Source organism: Vespula vulgaris, chromosome 4 (assembly GCF_905475345.1).
Source record: "Vespula vulgaris chromosome 4, iyVesVulg1.1, whole genome shotgun sequence".
NCBI lineage: Eukaryota > Metazoa > Arthropoda > Insecta > Hymenoptera > Vespidae > Vespula > Vespula vulgaris.
Window position 1 is genome coordinate 3,537,786 of NC_066589.1, and position 20,421 is coordinate 3,558,206.

The window sequence follows — 20,421 nt, forward strand, 5'->3', positions numbered from 1 at the left end:
AAAAAGTATTTCGATATAATTTTTAATCACTTCGAAATAATACAAAAATTCATTTTAAGCACGTACGAATAAACGTCCTTGATTGGAATCGTAAGCGTTACAAGATCATGCCTTAATCGTGTGCAAGATGTGAACGGATGCGTCCCTGCAGATAGAAGTACGACTTCCGCGAATGCACTGACCAAGCAGGCTGTGCCCGCGCTTTTCCGACGGGTTCTTTAAGCGCACCTGCGTTTACGCGACAAAATATCTTCACGAAAAGAAAAAAAAAAATAGAAAGGAAAAACCAAATCTATCTACGTGACTGTTACATCTTTATACCACGTCAAAGTAAACTGAAAGTTAAATTTGCAAGTGAAGAGTGTTAAATTTTACATTCAATGGCTAATTATCTTACTTGCAGAGAGTTTGGGTTCTTCAAACAGAGATAACAGAGTTCGAACAGATGTAAGTAGACTCATCAAATCTGTGTATAAATTCTTAAACATGCAAAAATATATCGTAAAGTTAATAAATATTAGATTTAAACAGATATTTAAAGTTGTACGTGTATATTTCTGTATCTACTTATGTATATACATATGATACTTAATTTATCGATATATAAAAAATTATAGTTATTAATTAATATGGTATCGTTACTGACATTACGATCTAAAGATTATTAAAGATTCACTGATAATTAAAGAATATCATTATTATCATTGGTTTAATTACATTTTTTTAAATTACAACTATCATAATAAAAAATTTCTCATAAAATGAATAATATATCTGTATATCTTAAGACTACACCAGATTTAAATGTCACAAGTTAAAGATGTTGATAATAAAAAACCAGAAAAAGATGAAGCAAGATTTGCTCAAATTTTGAGAATGAAAGAAGAGGATAAAATCAAAAAAGAAGCAATGGGCGAACACCTGACGAGCGCTTACGCTACACTCGCGTTCGCGCATGCGTGCGTGCGTACAATTCGTGGCGTGTATCGGCGAACTCCCGCGAACGTAGGCTCAAGTGGATACAACCAGTTCTAGACTGACGGCCACTGCGGTGTCTCTCGGTGAAACGTCTTCTTGATCGCGATCCATTGATCCGTCGATCCGATCTTACTTAATCTATCTCGTGACACGCGATCAAGAGGAAAAACGAAAAAAAACGAAACGAAAAAATTAATTGAATCGTCGGTGTGTCGTTTCAACAAAATCAAATTGGGATTAGTTCCTTTCTCGCGAGGTGAGAAATGATCTTAGATTCACAGATCTATAAGTAATCATCTGCAAGATTGGATTCACTGTTATAGAACTTATGATTTATCATTCATATCGCTAATTACATTCCTCCGCCACAAGGAACTCATTATTTTTTATTGTTTTCTAAATTTGGCCAATTTTTACCTAGCACGAAGCAATATGCAAAACTGAGATCAATTCTGTCATTTAATGAATCTCCAATCGATTTTATGATCTTCGTCAAATTAAAAAAGAAATTCATATAATTCGAAGATCGACCAATTTTTCCATATGTCATGATTTATCAACTAATTTGTATTGTAATTATTACCACAATTATTAATTAATATTTTAGAAATTAATTATATCTTTAGGAAAATCTTCAGTGTTTTCAATTTGAGATGAAGTATTTAAAGATCAATTCAGCATATATTGACGTGGTCTGTCAATGCACACTGTACAGTGATTAGTCTCTTTACGACCAGAAAAAAGCATCTTAACAGGTTCGAGTACTCATAAACAGTGGATGGCATTATACTACATGTGTCGTTATTTAACGCGTTGTGATCTTTCTTTTTATATTTAAATTCAACTAAATATATAACCGGTATCTATAGTTGATTTCTGCAGCTTCGTCGTTTCATACAATATAAAAATAATTCATTAACAGACATAAAAGTATAGAGAATGAATACATCACACGTATGGTAGCTTCACGACGATAAATATCAAACATTCTTGTTGGCATACGTAATCCGATGACCAAACGATCCAAACGATTCTTTTCCTTGGATAGGTGGAAGGTCAAATCTCTCTTCACGTTTTTATAGAGATTTTACCAATGTATAACTCGTTCTATAGGTTTTCGCAATCATGAATACGTGTCCATCGAAATGGCGAATTATTCATGTTTCTCTTTATCGTCTTTGAATTCTTTTTGTTTTATAGAAATATTAAATATAACAAAATTCGTACATTACATAATAAATCACCGAATCACCATAAACGCATATCGATACGCGATAGAAAAGAAAAGTTTCTTTGGTTCCAATATAATAAATGTGAACTTTTGTGTAGCGGGGTAAATGGGACGTTGAAGGACGAAAGCAAGAGCAAAAATAGGCATAACGCCAAAAAGCCGTTGGTACGAAACTTTGTGCGACTACTACCACTAGGTAGCAAGCCAAGAATAGATTCAGGTTCGCCGATGTAGTTTCGTGATTTTATACGACTCCACGACGTCCTTTTTACGTGAAATATGAGCGAATGATAATAAAATATTACTTGTAGATATGCATAGAATTTTTTTTAAGAGAAATTATAAATTGAAAAATATTTATATTTACATATACGAATATAAATATGTATTATATATAGGGAACTCTATTATAAAATAAGAAAATATCTTGCCAAATAATTAAATGATTGAGGATATATCAGTAAATAAATAATTAATCAACTGATAATAGTACATAAGATTATAAATATGAGAAATAATAGAAAAAGTATGACAAGTAGCTCTCTTAAGATTTTATGAATTTTGTGACTATTCATTCGATAATCCGACTAATAACTACGCAAAATATAGAAAATCTCTAGCTCGTGTTAGGTGAGAGTGTTATATTTATGCGGATCAAACAAAGAACGAAGATCGGTGGCCAACGGTTGGAGGAGGGTAAGATGGCGGCGCGAGAGAAGAAAGAGATAAAAAGGAGATGAGACGAGATTCCGGGCGCCGCCGGTTGGTCAGGCAGCTCGTCACCCACGTAATGTCATACGTTATATATATATGTATACATATACACACGCACGCGCGCGCATATATATATATATATATATATATATATATATATATATATATACCTATATAGTTAGTTCTCGTTTTACAAATTATCGGCTTTAAAATTTTTTTTATATGATATATCAAAAATACTTATCTTTTATTTAACACGATTAAATTTTTTAATGGGAAAAATGTATTATCAGAAACAACAGACATATTTACTACATTGGGTTCGTAGGAAATGTGAATTTTCACTTCATATATGTTTACTTTACGGAAAAAGGATCGTAAAAAATTAATTCATAAAATCGTGAACTACCTATATTCTATAGTACATTCGTAAAATATTATTTTTCTCCATATTGAAGTAGAGTAATATTTTTAGATTTTGCATAGTAGAATTGAAGACTATTTTATAATAGTTCTTTTGCTAATTACATTTAAGCAAACAATAATACTAATCTCCATTTTCATCTGATAAAAGATGCCAACTATTGTTATCCTATCGAATAAATAAGAAGGAACTAAAAGAAAAAAATCATACTGTCCTCTTTTCATGTAATGGAGTATTTATTCACTTGGAAAAATATTAAGGATTTCTTTCCATTTGAGTTGCTATGGGTTCAAGAGGGGAACGCGTTTTGACAGAGGTTGCCATACTAACCTTGGAATTTCTTAGGTTCTCTTCCCTTCGGCATCGAGGAAATTCGATATAGGAGAATGCCTTGTTAACAGAGAGAAAGCTAAGGTTATACATGCTCGATCTATTAGTAACCGAACACAAGGTCGTCTTACGAAAATTACACTTGTGAAATAACTTGAATGGGACGTATCATAATTATATTTATTAAGGAATATAAAAGTTGACGATTAAAATTCATCAAAGGACTAACCGGAATTTAATAAATTGCCTGACAAACTATCTAACGAATTTGTTAAACGAACATAGAAAGATTTTGTAACGATTTTTAATAAATTTAATTAGTTGTAGTCATTTTATACTATTTTCAATTAAAACGTATTCTATAACTTTAATTATTTATGCTATAATTTATTATATCAAAAACTTATTACTAATCGACGATCTATGTCAAATATACAGATTAAATTGGATTAAATAAATGAAACGATGTTAATTATCAATAAAGACTTCCTATTAGGAAATTCTACATGATCGGACATATGTTCTTTCGAACGTAAACTGAAATTTAATAAGCCCGATCGAACGGCTGTGTTATCGTTCGTATTCCATGTAATTCTCCTACTTGTATCACTGTTTACACTTCCATATTGGATAATCACTTCCTTTGTACGAACGTAAATTTTTTTGATTAAAAAAAATATTCGTAACGAATATTTGTCTATTCATTAGCTTTTGGAAATTGCAATAGCAAGATTTCATTATCTATGATTCATCGAATTTTTTCATTAAATTCTTTTAAAATACATATAATCTATTGCACGATCGATATCGTAAAACATTTTATCTGTGCATAAATTATCAATATCACAAACCAATATCACAAACCAATACTGTTTTATACTTCCATTATTTTCAAATTTTCAAGGTATATTTAAACTTCTGAATTCTCGAAAAAGCCAGTGATATATATATATATATATATATATATATATATATATATATATAGATGAGTCATACCGACTCTTTTATATTATATAAGATTAATAAACTTTGATATCCTAAAAAAATTAACGATAGAACTAAAGAAAACGAAATGAAAATAATACAATAAGTGAACACTGTTAATTTTGCTGTACGTTTCCATTTTTCATTGGCAATAACAATCTTGTCAATGTAACTATCGAGAAGGTTGTATGTACTATGTACATACTAATGATTGCAAAAGAGCGAAGGTTCATTTTTATGAAATGCGTGACGAGTAGAACCTTGATTACATTTGCAAATATAAATTGCAAAAGCATGTCGATATTATAAATGGCTTAGAATAATGATTTTAAATGTATATTGTGTTTCTAGTATCGCGATCCTAAATAAAATACCTACGCTTTTATCTTTCTTGTATACTATTTCAGATTCGAAATTCAAAAGAGAAAGAAAAGAGAGAGATGCAATTTGGCATTCTCTTTTGAGCGAAAACGAATTGTAAATCATTTGAATTATTGGATGATTCCTCGAAGAACGAAGAATATAAATGAACTAAAAAAAGAATGTAACTATTAAACGCTTTTCGCCAAAACTTATAATGACAAATACGTCCTCGAAACAAACGCAATCACAGTCATCGTCATTTTGATTAACGCGTGGTCCTTGAGTCACGGTGCACAATGTCACCAACACTGTAACTCGTTGTTAACGATGTACTTAAAGGCGGTTACATCGTAGTTGACAGTGGCGTAATCACAAAAACTCTTCAGTTTACCATATTTGTTAATGTGTAGTAACTGATCTATCGATTCTATCTAAATCTACACTGAATGATTTGTTTCTATAGAATAATCGTAAATAATATTCCAATGGAAATGTTAACAAACGATGCTTAAATATTTCCCTGAAACAAAAAATGTTCATTAAATTGATAACGAATTCGATGTTGAAATGTTAAATAATTTTTTCTCGCGTTCGGAATTTTAAATAAAAAAAGACATTGCATAAGAATGATATTTTATAATAAAGTAACATGAAAAGCTTTACTTATGAAAATTTAATCTTTTCTTCATAGTGATTACGCCACTGTATTGCAAATATCGTTCTAGAGAGTGAGGGAGAGTGATCGAATAATTACGTATACTCTATATTTGTACATACGTATGTATATATTCATATACATATGTAACGTGTGTACAAAACATCGTCGGTCGACTTTGAATTAGAGTTTGAGATCTCGAGATGATCTACAAAAAAATTTTCGGAGATAACCTTTGCAACATAAGGCCTTTAAGTGGTCACGAGGACGTGCGTCTATCTTTTTCGTTCTCCTAACAGTGGCGTATAGGACGATTAAAGTGTTTTTAACGATCTACCATGAACGCGTGTACGTACTCAAACATACTCTTGTTAACTACTCGTTAACTACTCGTAAATCTTCGTCAAAAGAGAAGACAGACTGAGAAGGACCTCCTCTCAATACCACGAAAGAATATCTTGATCTCCCGACGACCTCGGAACAACATAGATAACATGACTTATTCTAATTTTTTTGTTCGTTCATCATCTCCTATAAATTAAATCTATTCTGTTATCTGATTAGATTCAAAAGATTAGTAGATCGGTTGGATGGTTACGAAAAATAAAATATTATGTAACTCTTTGAGCGAACTTCTTTCGATGTTCCAAGTATAGATGAGAAAAATTACAACAAGATTTTATTCAGGACTATAATTCTTAATTAGTAGAAAGGAAGTATTGTGGGAGAGAAAGATCAAGAAAGCACAATGATTTTTCGCGTTTTTATGGCGACAACGAAATTGAAAAGGAAGAAAAAGTAGAAAAGGCGATTCAAAAAACCACGAATTTCGTGAGGAAATTTCGTCGTTTGTTCACGTCGGTAACGAGCTCGATGATTATTACGAGTTCCGTCCGGCTTTTAAGCCGATTCATAGCAAGAAGTCGTTTCAGTGGAGATCGTAGGAGCTCGTTCAAGCGAACGATTCTTAGTGGTCGATTCTCGGAAAGGCTCCTTGGCCCCTTGGCCCCATTCGTATCGGTGCCTCAGCCGGAATAAACAAGACGTTTGGCGTTTCTCGAGGAAATAGCATCCAGTCAGCTAAATTCTCCCACATCGCTGCCCAATATACCACCGGATGCTTTATTTTCGTGGAGAAAATCGATCGCCATTTAAACTTACACGGAAAATCATAACAGATTCTTTTGAACTTTCTAAAAATATACCATGTATACTCTATATAATACGATGCATATTCTTTTACTTAGGAACTAATAATTTGTTATTTCTACTAATGAATTTATGTACAAAGAATATATAATAGATAGAAAAAAGTATTTTAATATAGCTATAAAATCACGAATTGTCATGTAAAATGGAAGTATTAATTAAATTAAAGTAGCAGAACAATAATTTAAAATAAATTTTGAAATTCAATCTTGGTTAATATCAAAATTTTATTAAAACTTGGCAAGCAATTCGAAATAATACTTTTCAAAATGTAACTTAAATTCTAGGAATGATATTTTTATACTTTATAGAAATACAGATATTTGTTAAGCGACAATGATATTACATTAAATAGAAGACAAGCTACGAATAGATTCGACTAGCTGAGATAAATTGTAAATAATTATGCGAATACTTGCAAATTTTGTTGGAGCTGGAAAAATGTTATCACGACCCACACGAATGTCGATGTCCTGCGTTACGAGCACGACGTGCTATCGGTAAACCGGCTCCGAACTAAAGTTCCTGCACCACACCCGTAGATCCAATTCCTATGCATTTATCGTGTTTTGAATATATGCAAGCTTCTATAAATAGATAAAGCCTTCTATCGAGCGCTTATATCTATAAAATATCAAAGAGAGATTATCCACGATAATCTAAATTACTGATAAATTAAAAATACGAGGCTTGATAAAATTTATTAAACTTTCAAATGCTTCTGAATATGCTAATCTAATTTATTCTTGAATATTATATATAACAATGATTGCTTTAATAAATTGAATTGTATATTTAATATTGATTGAATTCAATAAATTTATCAATATTAATTTAGGTATCGTGAGGTAGGGCTACAAGGAACGCGATGTCAACGGCTGTAAGGGAGAGGACGAGTACGCACACCAGCAGAAAGATCGTGAGTCATGGCGGTCCTATATCTGGCCAAAGCCACGGCGCAGTCACGGCCGGCAGTCTCGAAAACAATTTAGGTAAATCTTTAAACGTGACACCAGACAACGTAATTCTATCTGTTCGATTTTTAATCGACTTCGTTTAAGTGACTGACGTTTCTCAAAAGTCACCATCCATGCGGCGAATTCGTTCGGCCATTTTCGAAATTGCGTTAAAATCTCTACCGTCGAAGAGATGTCTTGTTCCTATGCATTACCAACCGTAGTCGTCATCGTCGTCGTCCGCCTTTCTAATCTCGTAGCGTCGTGCATGCACCAATAATAGCAACGCTCGACATTTTATTCCCGTCGTTTACTTTTGTCATCCCACTCACTTTTCCTTCTTTGTGAAATAAGTATAAGAACTAATGTAAATCAATCACTTTGCTAATGCACTTTGTATACTACTGTACATTAATGCTAATAATCATACTTATTAATTATTTGAAAGTAGTAGCATAGATCATTCTTTCGATGATACCATCAAAATCGAAATACGATAGTGATATTTTTTAAATAGATGAATTAACGAAAATAATCTCACTTTGAATAAAATAACACCTCTTCATGAAGTTAGTCACGTTCAGAATGTCTCTTTCTAGAGAAGTAATGAAATTTCTCTCTCGTGTCATATTAACACGACACTTTTCGAACAATTTCAGATGCACTTCTCGAGGATCTTCAGACTAGCGTCTCGAGAAGTGCCACTCCAAGTCGAAGTGGAAGAGCTCTCTCGCCTCAAGTCGAATACCGTGTGGCTGCGAATCCAACTAGAGTGGTCACCGAAGGCAGGTGAGAGTCTTCTCGTAAAATATTACATTTCTTTCCCAATGCAACGCGTGGTATGTGATATCAACAAAAAAAAATCACTTAAAAATCTTAAGAAACTTTTAAAGATAAATAACTTTTATTCAGTTATTATATTTAATAATAAATAATGTATAAATTCTAAACGCATTTATCACCAATTCTGTGATTTCGCGTTTAAACGATACAAAAATTAAAGTAGTAAAAAGAAATTATAAAACGAAACATAATAATTCTGTAGGTATCTTAACAAAAAATAATTATAAAAAATAAACTTTCAGGACTATATCACCAACACGCACTACTAAAACAACCACTGAAAAGTTTGTGAGTACAGTTCCCAGTGGAGCACCCAGTGGTATACCAGGTTTAGAACTTCTCGATGCAGAACTCCAAAATGTAAGAATTAATATTTTATGATCGATAACGATGTTAATCATATTAGTAACATCGATTATGCAACATTAAAAAAAAAATCCTTGAGCTTTTTTTGAAAACTTGCACAATAATCATTCATGCTAAAACAACGTCTCGTTAGAATAAAATCAAAACTATTATCTAATGACAAAAAAACCAAAGAAAAAAACAGCAAGAATCATGTATGATAATTACAAATTAGCATACGAGTATCTAGTATTTCCTCGTCTCCATAAAACTCTAAACGTATTAATGTAAATTAAAGAGAAAAAAGAAACGTAAAGAGTATCAAATATTAAATTTACATATTTAAAATGTTATCGCTTGTTAAGAAGCAACGCGTACTTAAGCAAAAATTAAAGAAATGATCATCAGCAAATTTTCATTCATTTCAGAAATGTTCGTTTCAAAAATGAATTGTTCTATTGCAATAAAAACAGAACTTCAAACTTAAATTCGTAATAAATCGATAAGCTGGCTATTTTCTTCGATGCTCTTAAATGTGCATTAATACTTTATAATCCAATATTCGTTAAGCTTTGCGTCTAAAAAATTATATTATATAATGTAAAATTAATAATATAACTTATACTAGTGTAAATAAGTAAAAGTATAACTTACATTTAACAAATATTAATCTTCGAATATTAAGAAATATTTAATTTTGTGTCGGAAAAAAATAAGACTTAAATAATACAAATATTATCTTTTTTACAAATATTACACTTTTTTTTACAAATATTACTTTTATATTACACTTTTAGTATTCTCGTAAACTCGAAAGAACATTGTACGAAAATTTTCTGGGAATCTATTAGAAATGAATCACCTTTCTCACTTTGGTGTAAGATAGCAATTATTATTTTACACCCGATTAAAAATTTAAAGCGGCTCGTAAGTTGAGATATGCTATTATGAAGAGTTAAGTTTGGTCGCAAGTGATCGTTTCTCTTCGCTTCGCTTCCAACACCTAATGTGAGAATCATTCGTCATTTCTTCGCGTGACTGCTCTTTCAAACCTTTTAATCAACGATTACCAGTTCGAAACGCGTCACTTTACGATTTTACGTCTTGGATAATAGACACGGAAGATTACGTTGCACGGTGCGTTTGCCCTCGAGCTGCGTGTCGACAAAATCTCTACGCAAGTGTATTTACGTATACTCATGCATATATACGCATATATATAGGTGTGTACATATGTACATCGACATGCGCTTAATGCGATCCCTTGGTTAGAAACGTTAGAGAGTGATATCACGCCTATACTTGAGACTAAGATAATCGCAGCTCCTGCGGCCTCCGATCTAACGTTCAACGAAAATAAATCGACCGTACATGTAATTTGCTCGTCCGTTCTCACACCGCAAACGGGACACGATTTCTTCCTTTAAAACATCTCCTTAAGGCATCTACGAGAAACTCGGGAATCTTTTTTCATGCTAAAACATATTTGAAATTTTTTATTTTAATCTGCCAATCGTAAGTTCATAGTTCAATGTAAATATATATCCTTGACTTCAACGTAAATATGAATAATTCAACTGTTATCGATAGAGATTATTTGATTTACATAAAGTTTTATTCTAATTATACCTTAATCTTGAACAGAACTGTTGATTGACTAATCGAAATGCATCGCAAGTATCTTTCACAAACAACTCTCGATATAATATTTTATAGCGCGATACGAAGAACGAATTATGAATGATATCTCAAAAATTTCTGTAAACGCTATATCTCATTGATTCGTTACTAAAATTCCATGATACTTTAAAATATGATATTAATACGCCAACGTCAATTACGATAGATACTCTTAATCAGGATCATATAAGGAAAGTCGATGTATTCAAAATACGACCCACGTATCCGCATTAATTCAACCTAATTGTTTTTTCAAAGAATGCAATGAGAACAAATGAATAGTTTACATTTTTAAACTATTGCTCGATTGATGAATCGAAGATTAAAATGTTCATCATTCTTCGAATTGAAGAGTTTTATTAATTTAAATTCGATCGATTGCCAGATTTAAGAGTCAATCAAAATATAATTTCTATTCCCTGTGTAGGTTCAACCGGGGCAAAGCAAAACCGTTGCTTATAAACAGGTTTCCTATCAGTATAACAAGAGCATCGATGGAAAACCAGTCGGTAAGCTATACTCATTCTGATTTGTCAAATATAGCATTAGATCATAATTATTTTTAGCATCAACGATTTGTTATACTTGATGATGGATCGTCATTCGTGATAAATGTTTGTACAAAATAATTTAAAAAGAAAATACATAAACCAACTTGATTCGACTTGAGCTTTACAAGTGAACTCTAGAGTTCGGTAAGGCTTTAATTCTTGGTATAAACTGGCCGTATGTGTCCGCGACGAATCGTGTTGCGTGCGAGCGCGTTTTAAGCGATCGTAGAAGGAAGGGGCGGCCGGTCTCTCGTGTCGCTCCTTTTAAGGCGTGCAACGGCCTTGCAGGTATACGGTTAATTGACAATGAATACGATAAAATGAAAGATTCGACGATTTAATACAATATAGACAGGTAAATCTTGATAATGTAAATCTTCCGAAAAATTTTCTTCGATCTCTTCGTAAATATTTTATCTCTTTAATCGTCTCCTTAAAAAACAAAGAAAAATAATGAAACCAATGATGCGAACGTATGAATTATATGCAAACGCTATGACGATATTTTTATTTAGAAATTTCTACGAAATTATTTAAAAATGTACTACGAAGAAATCATTATAAAGAATCTTACAATTTACATAAATGGAAATCACAAATATCACAAAATACGTGCGATATCTAATATCTCAATTAGTTGTTTAGTTTTTATGTGAAACGCAGACTGAAGATGGTAATAAAACAAAACGTGCCGTTAAGTAGCGACACTTTTCATGATGTTCGGTTGAATCGAGATAACTGGAGATTGCTGGCGTTTCCCTTGCAATAACGTCGTACATGTATACGATACTCGAGCCTATCCATATTAGGATCGCGTATAGCTGAACGCTGACCCAATTTTTGCGTGGCTCCTTCTCCTCCTACTCTTCGTTTAAAAGAAAGAAGGAGAGAAAGATGACCGTGAGAGAGAAGTGGCCTGTTGAGTTATGGAAGGTTACGCTTACCAAATAAGAATTTTATAAATCTTGATGTTTCGATTTCAAAGACGTTAATGTATTTTAAATTTGCAGACTCATGGGCAATGGCAGATAACGCGATGATGAATACTGCTACACCGATGCTGTAAGTTTACTCACTATATCATTCAGAATAACGTTTAATAGAAATAAAGAGAAAATATTATATGAAAATATTTGCAGTGATAATATCCATGAGATTACCTACGAAGAGAACAAAACGCAAACAGGACGCCGTAGTCCTGAACCTACCGCTAAAAAGTCTACGGTTAACAGAGAGCTAGTGAGTATCGCAATAAAACAAATAATCTATTCAATAGTCAATTTATTCATAATATTTATCGTTAAACATTTTTGATATTTTAGGTATTTTCCGATACTCCGGCATCTCACTCCATTCAAACTTCACCTCCTCCTGGAACTCAATATCGAGATGTAAAATATATACACGATTCATCTAGTACGTAAATCTTTAAGTATCATTATCCTTCTATTTAAAACGACAGTAACACAATTATTTTTCATAATAAAACAATACTGAGTTAAGAACAATTCAATAATCAAGAAAAGTGCTAGTTAACATCTAAGATCTTCCTTCATTATTAAATTACAAAAAAAAGAACCAATACAAGATAACGATTTAAGAGATGAAGAACTCAATTGACAATTACATCGTATAATTACAAAAATTAAATAGAATAATTTAAGTACGATCGTGTTTATTGTTCAGTGCCTTTTAATAATTTTGGCGTGAATTTAAGACAATAATTTTTTAATATCTCAGGTTATCAGGCCGAGTCACGTCCCATTCAAAATACAGTGACTACTGTGCATACGAACACCGGCCAGGAATACGGAAATGTGGAATACGTCCCAGTACCATCGCCAACACCAGCGATACCGATCAATTTGGCACCCGGTCCCAACACGAAAGTAACGACAACCATAAAAACATACACCTACGAGTTACCAGGAGCACCAGAAACATATCTACCGGGAGGCACATTGCCAGGAGGCGCCGTACTTCCCGGCGATCAGACTATTACCTATACTCTGCCCAGAACTGGTACCTCTACTACAGATAAAACGGTCACCTATCAAACTGTAACCGAGAATATACCAGGTGGATCGGGTGGACCAATCAAATATAGTAGTCCACCACCTATAGAAATGACGAAAAAATCAACGGCACTTCACAAAGAGACTAAGTTCTATCGCGAGGACCATCATGGTTTGCCACCTTCGTCAAGTGGAACACTTCCACAGAATTATCATCCAAGCCCGCCACCTCAGACGAATATCGATTCCAGAACAACAATCAATAGAAATGAGAAGTATTATCACGTAGATGGCAATTTTCCGAATGGACAAGCACCGTCTGATAGACCAGATTATCCTGGTAACACTACCACTATCGTTTATCAAAATCAACCGCCTATAATAAATGAAACTCACATGACGACGATAAATCGAATCGAGGAGCATTATCCGAGCAGACCACCTTCTGCTGGACGACATCCGACGCCAGATAAACCAGGAACACCTACAAAAACGAACTACTACCCAGTACCTTCTCAAGGAACTCCACCTGGTACCACTACCGTTTATAAATTCTCTAACACTACGACGACAGTACCTCCAAATAAAAACGCCGAAGATCACGAGGTACTTCTACCTAAGCCTTTTCCAACAGGAGGTGTACAAGTTTATCCTGTTAATGCGAAACCTTCAGGACCTAGTACCGATCAGCAGGGGCCACCAGCAAGACTCGAAGATCTTATGGCTTCGTTCTCCGATTCCGAGGTAACGTATAACCAAAATATATAATACCGATTGATGAGAACTTATCCCTTAATATTATGATTAATATTAATCGTGTACACTTAAGCGTGAGGTACTGGAAGATATTGAGAAGAAAGAGAAAGAACAACAAAAGAAAGACTCACCGGCCGTAAAAAAGGAAGTTGATTTTCTGCCTCACACTCCGCCTAAGGTGAAAAGCAAGAACGTTGCTGGACCTCCAGTATATTATCCTCCTGGTTCAGCTGAGTTTACTAAGAAAGAAGAATTTGGTGCAGCTATGTCACAATCTAGTGTAAGTATCATTCCACAATACTTTCAATTCTTAATTTTTCCAACTATTCTAAGTATCTGGTTTTAATTTCTTAGGGAGGATGGCAAAAAGGAAGTGCAAAATACGAATATGAGGCATCTAGCAAGAGTAAAAGTAAATCCTCTAGTGGAGCAGCAGTTGTACCTGTTTGCCTACCACTCTGTTGTGCCTTACCATGTGTGATTATGTAATTTAATTGAAAAGTAACTATACTGGTAGGGTATGCTAACAAAAAAAGAAAGATAATATTGTTATTTGCGTCTTCCACTGTATGTCCAAATATCAACTCAAGGCTTTTTGGTACATAATTAAGTAGATTATGTTTTTTTCTTCTTGCCAATATTTTGAATATCTAATAATCTTAATATAAATAAAATACACTTGTTATTCTGTTTAATAAATAGTTAATGGATAGATTACATGATTATGTATATTGAGAAATCAAATTTAATTCTCTTAATATACAAGTGTATTTTCATGTGTCATTAGATAATCATAAACTATTTATTTCTATTTCCATTATATAGATACTTTCATTAATAATTATAAGTTTCTTATATTTTCTTACAATATCATATTTGATATAATAATATATAATATAGAAAGAATTTATTTTAGTGTATAATTGACCAATTAGCATCATGCTATATATGTGAAGATATTGTCATAGGTTCATTGACTTTAATCTTTGTATAAATTGCTTACTTATAACAAGTTTATATATGCTCTCTTTGGTAGAAATAATATATAATATTATCTATATATAAAAAATTAGAAATTATCTATACAGAAAGTTAATCTACGATTATGTGCTACTTAAAAGCATGCACATATGATTTGTACTACTGTAAAGCAATCATAAAGGACAAATAAATATATGGGTTGACGTATAAGTAAGAAGATCATATCATAAAATAATCTCTGTGTGCTTAACTAATTTTTACAATTTATGTATTTTAGATTTAAAAAATCTCATTAAATATTTCTAACAATTAGTATGTAAGAAACTTTTTAACCATAGTGCAATGCCGTGAATTATGGTGCTATAATGATTTTAGTATATTGATGTCATATATAAATTTAATAAGAATTGTATATAGATGTAATGCTATATTACAACTATATTACGTACATAAGTATATTGATAAGCATTGCAAAATAATAAAGATAATTGCTACTCATTATTGTATATAAAAACTGTGCCATGTTTTGCATGCATCCTATGTATAGTAATAATAAGTCGCATTTTAATAAATTACATGCTGTTTCTAAAATACAGTATGACTATTCCTTTTCTTATATTATGATCATCTAAACTTTTAAACTTATAATTCAATATATTGAATTCTTATAATCAATATATAACCAATATAATCAATATATCCATCTTGTAATGTCTTATACTCATTTTAGTAAAAATATATAGCATATACAGTAGCTACACAAAATATCGTATCCTGCAAAAATGTCATATAGATTTTGAACACTATATAAATAACTAATAAAATTTTGCTATTCTCACATTTATAAAACTGTCGAAAGCATATGCATCTGCCTCTGCATCCCAGATACATCTCGTTCCCATTTTTATACCAGCGCCATGTTGTTCCCCCAAGACCACATTTATGATATATTTATAACGCTTAAATTTTAATTCTATAAAAAAAAGGAAACAGATATCTAATTTTCTTTTATGCCTATTAATAAAATTCAAAGAATTCCTATCACCTTTAATTTTTTCTTTAATCGTATCTGCTATATCTTTGGTCCATTGGACAGCATCCTGAGCATTATATGTTTTTGTAGAGAGCTGATCAAACAATACATTGTGTATCACTTCTTTTGCACTTAAAGGCTTAAACCTTGATAAAAAAAGAACAAGATATAATAAATATATCATCTGAGAACGCAACTTTCTATATTTACATAGAACATATCAAATATGTATTTCCGATAACATAACCAAATTTCGAAAAGTAACATTCACATACATTAAAAAGTTTTAGTAATAAAAATATTATTAAGAAGAATTTTACTAATAAAAATATAAACAATAAATATATTACTTATCATAAAGATGCGGCCGAATTCGATATACAGGTTCAGACACTTCACTGCTTTCTTCACCTAATATTTCCACATCCAGGTTCTTCAGATTTTCTGGAATATCATTTGATCTTTCTGTCTTGCTATTATTCGGATGATCCAAAGTATCAATAATTTCAGCGTCTTCCATTTGCAGATGATAATTGATTAATATCAAGGAAAGTACAAGAACTCCTCTTACGTAGCACGAGATTATAATACTGAGGCTTGTTTATACCGATAATATGTTGTTATGACGACAAGCGGTGGCGCTACTATCTCTACGCGCACTATTCAAACGTAGATTTCAATTTAAATATGGATGAAAAACTTAAATAAATTACGGAAGTGCATGATTTCTTGATAATGCACGTTGGAGTGTCAAGAATTTAATTTAGTATGCCATGATAATAATTCTTTATTCCGAGTATATCTCTCTCTCGTCATTAATTATATTAACATATTATCTATCAGCAAAAATACATAATTACAATAACATTTTGTTTCTCTTTTTACATCAGAGAACTATCTTCTTTTCATTTATCGTGGATCATATTACGTCAATGCATTGAACCCTTACAAACTAAACAATAGAGCAAGTTGATAAATGCCATCGTAATATTTCTTAATCCATTTCTCCATAGTTTAACGACGGAGCATGATCGATGGTAATGAAACATAAGTCGTCAAGGTCTAAGAAATAAAAAAAAATACATTCCGACCATTGAACGACAAACGCGCAATTAACGAGTACCAAACTATGTGGTCCGTTTTCTCTATTGAAATAAAATCTCATGCATCTTCTATCTTTTCGCGTAAACCCTAACAAGGCTTGCAACAAGAAACAGTAAAATTTTCATCGTCAATTATACGATATTGATGATTTTTGTAACTGGTAAAATCGATATCGCGCATCTCGGACACGTGGTCGAAAATCTTCTTTATAACAGGAGGAAAGCTCGGTATGTTTGCAGCTGCTGCGATTTCATCATAGTACGCCCATTGTCTTTCCTTGAGCTTTACGATATGCCTTAACTGTTAAAAGAAATATTCGACTTGAGAAAAAATATCTTAACTATTAAATACATGTACATATAATACTTATAAAACGTATAAAAGTTGCAAAATTTATTTTATACAAATCTAGAGAAAATCCTCGATTAAGAACTAATAAAATATAATCTTACAGGAACCCCTTGTTGCAATAAAGCATTCTTTTCCCTATCGAAATCTTCTAACATCTCTTCGGGAGAAGGCAACTTGATGCGACCCTCCAAAATTTCTACAATATATTGCGCTTGAATATGGAACATTGGAAAAGGAATAACGAGTCCGGGTATTCCCATGAAAAATAAATTAGGCATGGTAATGTGCACCAAATGTTTATAGATAGGTTCAACGTGATTATCGTCCGTACGTATCTCAACTTTAGATGACATAAAGGGATACGTGAACTTATAACCTGAAGTAATAAAATTGATGTGAACAAAAAAATTTGATATGATAAAAAATGTATGTTATAATCGAAATATTTCGAATTGTATTACCAGTACAATATATGAAGTTATCTATTTCGGCAGTAGTTCCATCAAGGAAAGTGAAAATATTTCCTTGAATAGATTCAATTCCTGGCTTTTGATTGATATTCTTCGCTAATTTCGAGTCTAACGGATTTGGCAAGTTATGACTTAAGTAAACCTAACAAAATAAAAGATAAGAACACCTTATAAGAAAATTACTTTTATCGAAAATGAAAAAAGTTATTGTACCTGTCCAGCGTATTGTGATACTTCAAGTGCAATATCGATCCCGGACCAAGATGCACCTAAGATGCATACCTTCTTTCCGGCGTAGGTTTCAGGGATTCGATATTGATGACTGTGTATACACATACCGTAAAAACTTTCGATTCCTGGAATATGCGGAACATGGCCAACCGTATAATGACCATTGCATAAAACTACAACATCGAAAGTCTTAGTCCCTTCCAATTTGTTTTCCAAATCTTCATACTTGATAATCCAGATCGTTTGACCGTTCCTTAATGTTTCTGGTTCTACGTGTTTAACCACGGTATTTAACTAAAATTAGAAATCAATTACTGAACTTTAAAAAATAATTATAAAAATTTAAATTGATTTGCTGTTTTTTGAATCTTTTGAATTATTTAATAACATAAATTATTGTCATTTTTTTAGTATTCGTATTTTTACAAATACCTTTATATGGGAATAAAGATTAAAATACTCCGTATAATCCCACAAATATTGACGTATTACTGTATGATGGACAAAGGATGGACCACTCGGATCTTTCATTGGAAAATCTGGTATCTGCATAATTTCCTTAGGAAGATTCGTCCTACATCAGAATTTTCAAATTTCTTTTACCGATCCCTTTTCTTTATTTCCTTATTTACGTATTTATTTTTTATCGTATAAGCTATATCTTTATCATTATAACTTTAAGTCTATCTTCTGAAAGAAACGCATGCCCTCGTGATTAAATCGACAGAAGCAGTAAACCTTATCGTTCGGTCATGTATCTCTTATTTTCCGGAATAACTCGCTATAATGATCTCGTTAATAAGTCGAAAAGTGTATCATGTGTCAATGAAGTTTATCACACTTTCTTTATAATCTTCGAAGAACCGTCACGAAGTTGTATATTTAAGAACGCGGGAATTTTTTCAAATGATTGCATTGAAAAAAAAAATAAATTATGATAGTGAGTTTAAACTTTACAAGAAAAAATTTCATAGAAAAATATACCAAAAAGATATTCATAAATTGAATAAACAAGAAAGTCTTATGAGACAATAATATTTTTATATACTAAACATTTGTAAATGTTCATTTCTACGTAACTCAATAGAAAATGGATATTTTTGTACAAAGTACAAAATATGTATCTTATTAATGTTTATAAATTTTTTAGACGTCAAGTAGGATCGATCGAATATTTTAAATGCACGTATAAAATATAAATCCAAGGAAATAGAAGTATATACAGATATATATACATACAAACATATGTATATATATATCGTATATATGTTAGCTGGAAAAATAATCTTTAAACAATACAATAACTGATAAAATATTATTCAAGGCAAACCTGAGATTCTTGTACATGCTACTGTGCACCGGTAATCCATGCTTATCAATATCGGTCTCGTCCGTATAAACCCAGGTTCCTCCCACTTGATCGGTTTGCTCGAAAAGAGTAAGACTATAGGTGTCGGGATTAGATGCTATATGACGAGCCACGATCAAACCGGCAACACCACCACCAATAATTGCGACTCTTGTCTTGCTACTCGGCATATTTTCTCCTACTGTGTATTTCATTACCAATTATTCAAAAAATATTCGAATGATATAGTATCATGATAAAATTAAAACAAACGAAGGGTTGTATAATTTCACATACACTTTGACTAGATTCCTCGTTATATCCTTGTATATCCTTGTCTTCTACAATAAAAATTTCTTTATACGTGGTATTTCTTCGAAAATCACAATTAGGTAATAGGTAAATAATCGGCTAAATAAATCTAAGATATCAATGTTTTCAATATTATTTTATAATATTTCCGTGTAACAGGAAAATGTAACTAGTGTTACAAGAAAGTTCAAAAATAAAGCCACGAAGATCTACGAAGGAATCTATCAATGATATATCGTGTTAAACTGTGCAACACAGAGGCTATTTAGCTCCGAACTGTTTCTAGCAAAGGCTGCATTAAGACTGTCCATACGAAAGTCAAACGCGTATTACAATAATGTCTCGCTGGCCTCTCTACTTGCCCCTCCGATCAAAGGCTTATGTAAATGTGGAAAATATTTCTTTCTAGAAAGACGCGTTCATAATCATCGTTGAATAGCTTATTCTGACGAAATATTTAGATGCATAAGATCATTAATGAAGCATAACGTTAGAGGTATTACACAAATAAACGACTCGCTTAGGGAAGTACGATACTTATGAATGAAATAAATTTT

The 20,421-nt window shown here is 32.0% G+C and overlaps 3 protein-coding genes across 5 annotated transcripts; 1 reads left to right on the top strand and 2 right to left on the bottom strand.

Moving 5' to 3' along the window:
* Positions 1 to 282: 282 nt before the first annotated feature.
* On the top strand, positions 283 to 15,611 carry LOC127063357 (proteoglycan 4). Of its 2 annotated transcripts, none has more exons than XM_050993069.1 (11): positions 283 to 447; positions 7,727 to 7,880; positions 8,504 to 8,633; positions 8,930 to 9,047; positions 11,140 to 11,221; positions 12,274 to 12,325; positions 12,403 to 12,502; positions 12,586 to 12,679; positions 13,004 to 14,022; positions 14,108 to 14,314; positions 14,389 to 15,611. In XM_050993069.1, exons 2-11 carry the CDS (start codon positions 7,757 to 7,759, stop codon positions 14,521 to 14,523), a joined length of 2,061 nt encoding a protein of 686 aa, XP_050849026.1. In that variant the 5' UTR covers positions 283 to 447; positions 7,727 to 7,756; the 3' UTR covers positions 14,524 to 15,611. The 2 variants fall into 2 exon arrangements, with proteins under 2 accessions (XP_050849026.1, XP_050849024.1); XM_050993067.1 differs by lacking the exon at positions 283 to 447 and adding an exon at positions 1,022 to 1,234.
* A 34-nt stretch (positions 15,612 to 15,645) lies between these two features.
* On the bottom strand, positions 15,646 to 16,657 carry LOC127063361 (dynein light chain Tctex-type protein 2B-like). 2 transcript variants are annotated; one of them, XM_050993078.1, is made up of 4 exons: positions 16,399 to 16,657; positions 16,061 to 16,194; positions 15,855 to 15,988; positions 15,646 to 15,789 (listed from the first exon to the last, which is right to left on the bottom strand). In XM_050993078.1, exons 1-4 carry the CDS (start codon positions 16,566 to 16,568, stop codon positions 15,742 to 15,744), a joined length of 486 nt encoding a protein of 161 aa, XP_050849035.1. In that variant the 5' UTR covers positions 16,569 to 16,657; the 3' UTR covers positions 15,646 to 15,741. The 2 variants fall into 2 exon arrangements, with proteins under 2 accessions (XP_050849035.1, XP_050849034.1); XM_050993077.1 differs by having other exon boundaries at positions 15,855 to 16,194.
* A 153-nt stretch (positions 16,658 to 16,810) lies between these two features.
* LOC127063360 (uncharacterized) lies at positions 16,811 to 20,177 on the bottom strand. The gene is made up of 7 exons (XM_050993076.1): positions 19,850 to 20,177; positions 19,535 to 19,754; positions 18,637 to 18,778; positions 18,187 to 18,498; positions 17,965 to 18,115; positions 17,605 to 17,879; positions 16,811 to 17,452 (listed from the first exon to the last, which is right to left on the bottom strand). The coding sequence occupies exons 2-7, from the start codon at positions 19,741 to 19,743 to the stop codon at positions 17,240 to 17,242; spliced, it is 1,302 nt and encodes a 433-aa protein (XP_050849033.1). The 5' UTR covers positions 19,744 to 19,754; positions 19,850 to 20,177; the 3' UTR covers positions 16,811 to 17,239.
* Positions 20,178 to 20,421: the final 244 nt, after the last annotated feature.

Excerpts from the sequence above, each read along its gene's own strand:
- LOC127063357 (XM_050993069.1), top strand. The coding sequence starts at position 7,757 with ATGTCAACGGCTGTAAGGGAGAGGACGAGTACGCACACCAGCAGAAAG. Across the intron at positions 8,634-8,929 it reads AGAGTGGTCACCGAAGGCAG|GACTATATCACCAACACGCA; the intron begins GTGAGAGTCTTC and ends ATAAACTTTCAG. Across the intron at positions 14,023-14,107 it reads CTTCGTTCTCCGATTCCGAG|CGTGAGGTACTGGAAGATAT; the intron begins GTAACGTATAAC and ends TGTACACTTAAG.
- LOC127063361 (XM_050993077.1), bottom strand. The coding sequence starts at position 16,568 with ATGGAAGACGCTGAAATTATTGATACTTTGGATCATCCGAATAATAGC. Across the intron at positions 16,195-16,398 it reads CGGCCGCATCTTTATGATAA|GTTTAAGCCTTTAAGTGCAA; the intron begins GTAATATATTTA and ends TTTTTTATCAAG. Across the intron at positions 15,790-15,854 it reads CTTTCGACAGTTTTATAAAT|GATACGATATTTTGTGTAGC; the intron begins GTGAGAATAGCA and ends ACATTTTTGCAG.
- LOC127063360 (XM_050993076.1), bottom strand. The coding sequence starts at position 19,743 with ATGCCGAGTAGCAAGACAAGAGTCGCAATTATTGGTGGTGGTGTTGCC. Across the intron at positions 18,116-18,186 it reads TATCACAATACGCTGGACAG|GTTTACTTAAGTCATAACTT; the intron begins GTACAATAACTT and ends TTATTTTGTTAG. Across the intron at positions 17,453-17,604 it reads TATTGCAACAAGGGGTTCCT|TTAAGGCATATCGTAAAGCT; the intron begins GTAAGATTATAT and ends TTCTTTTAACAG.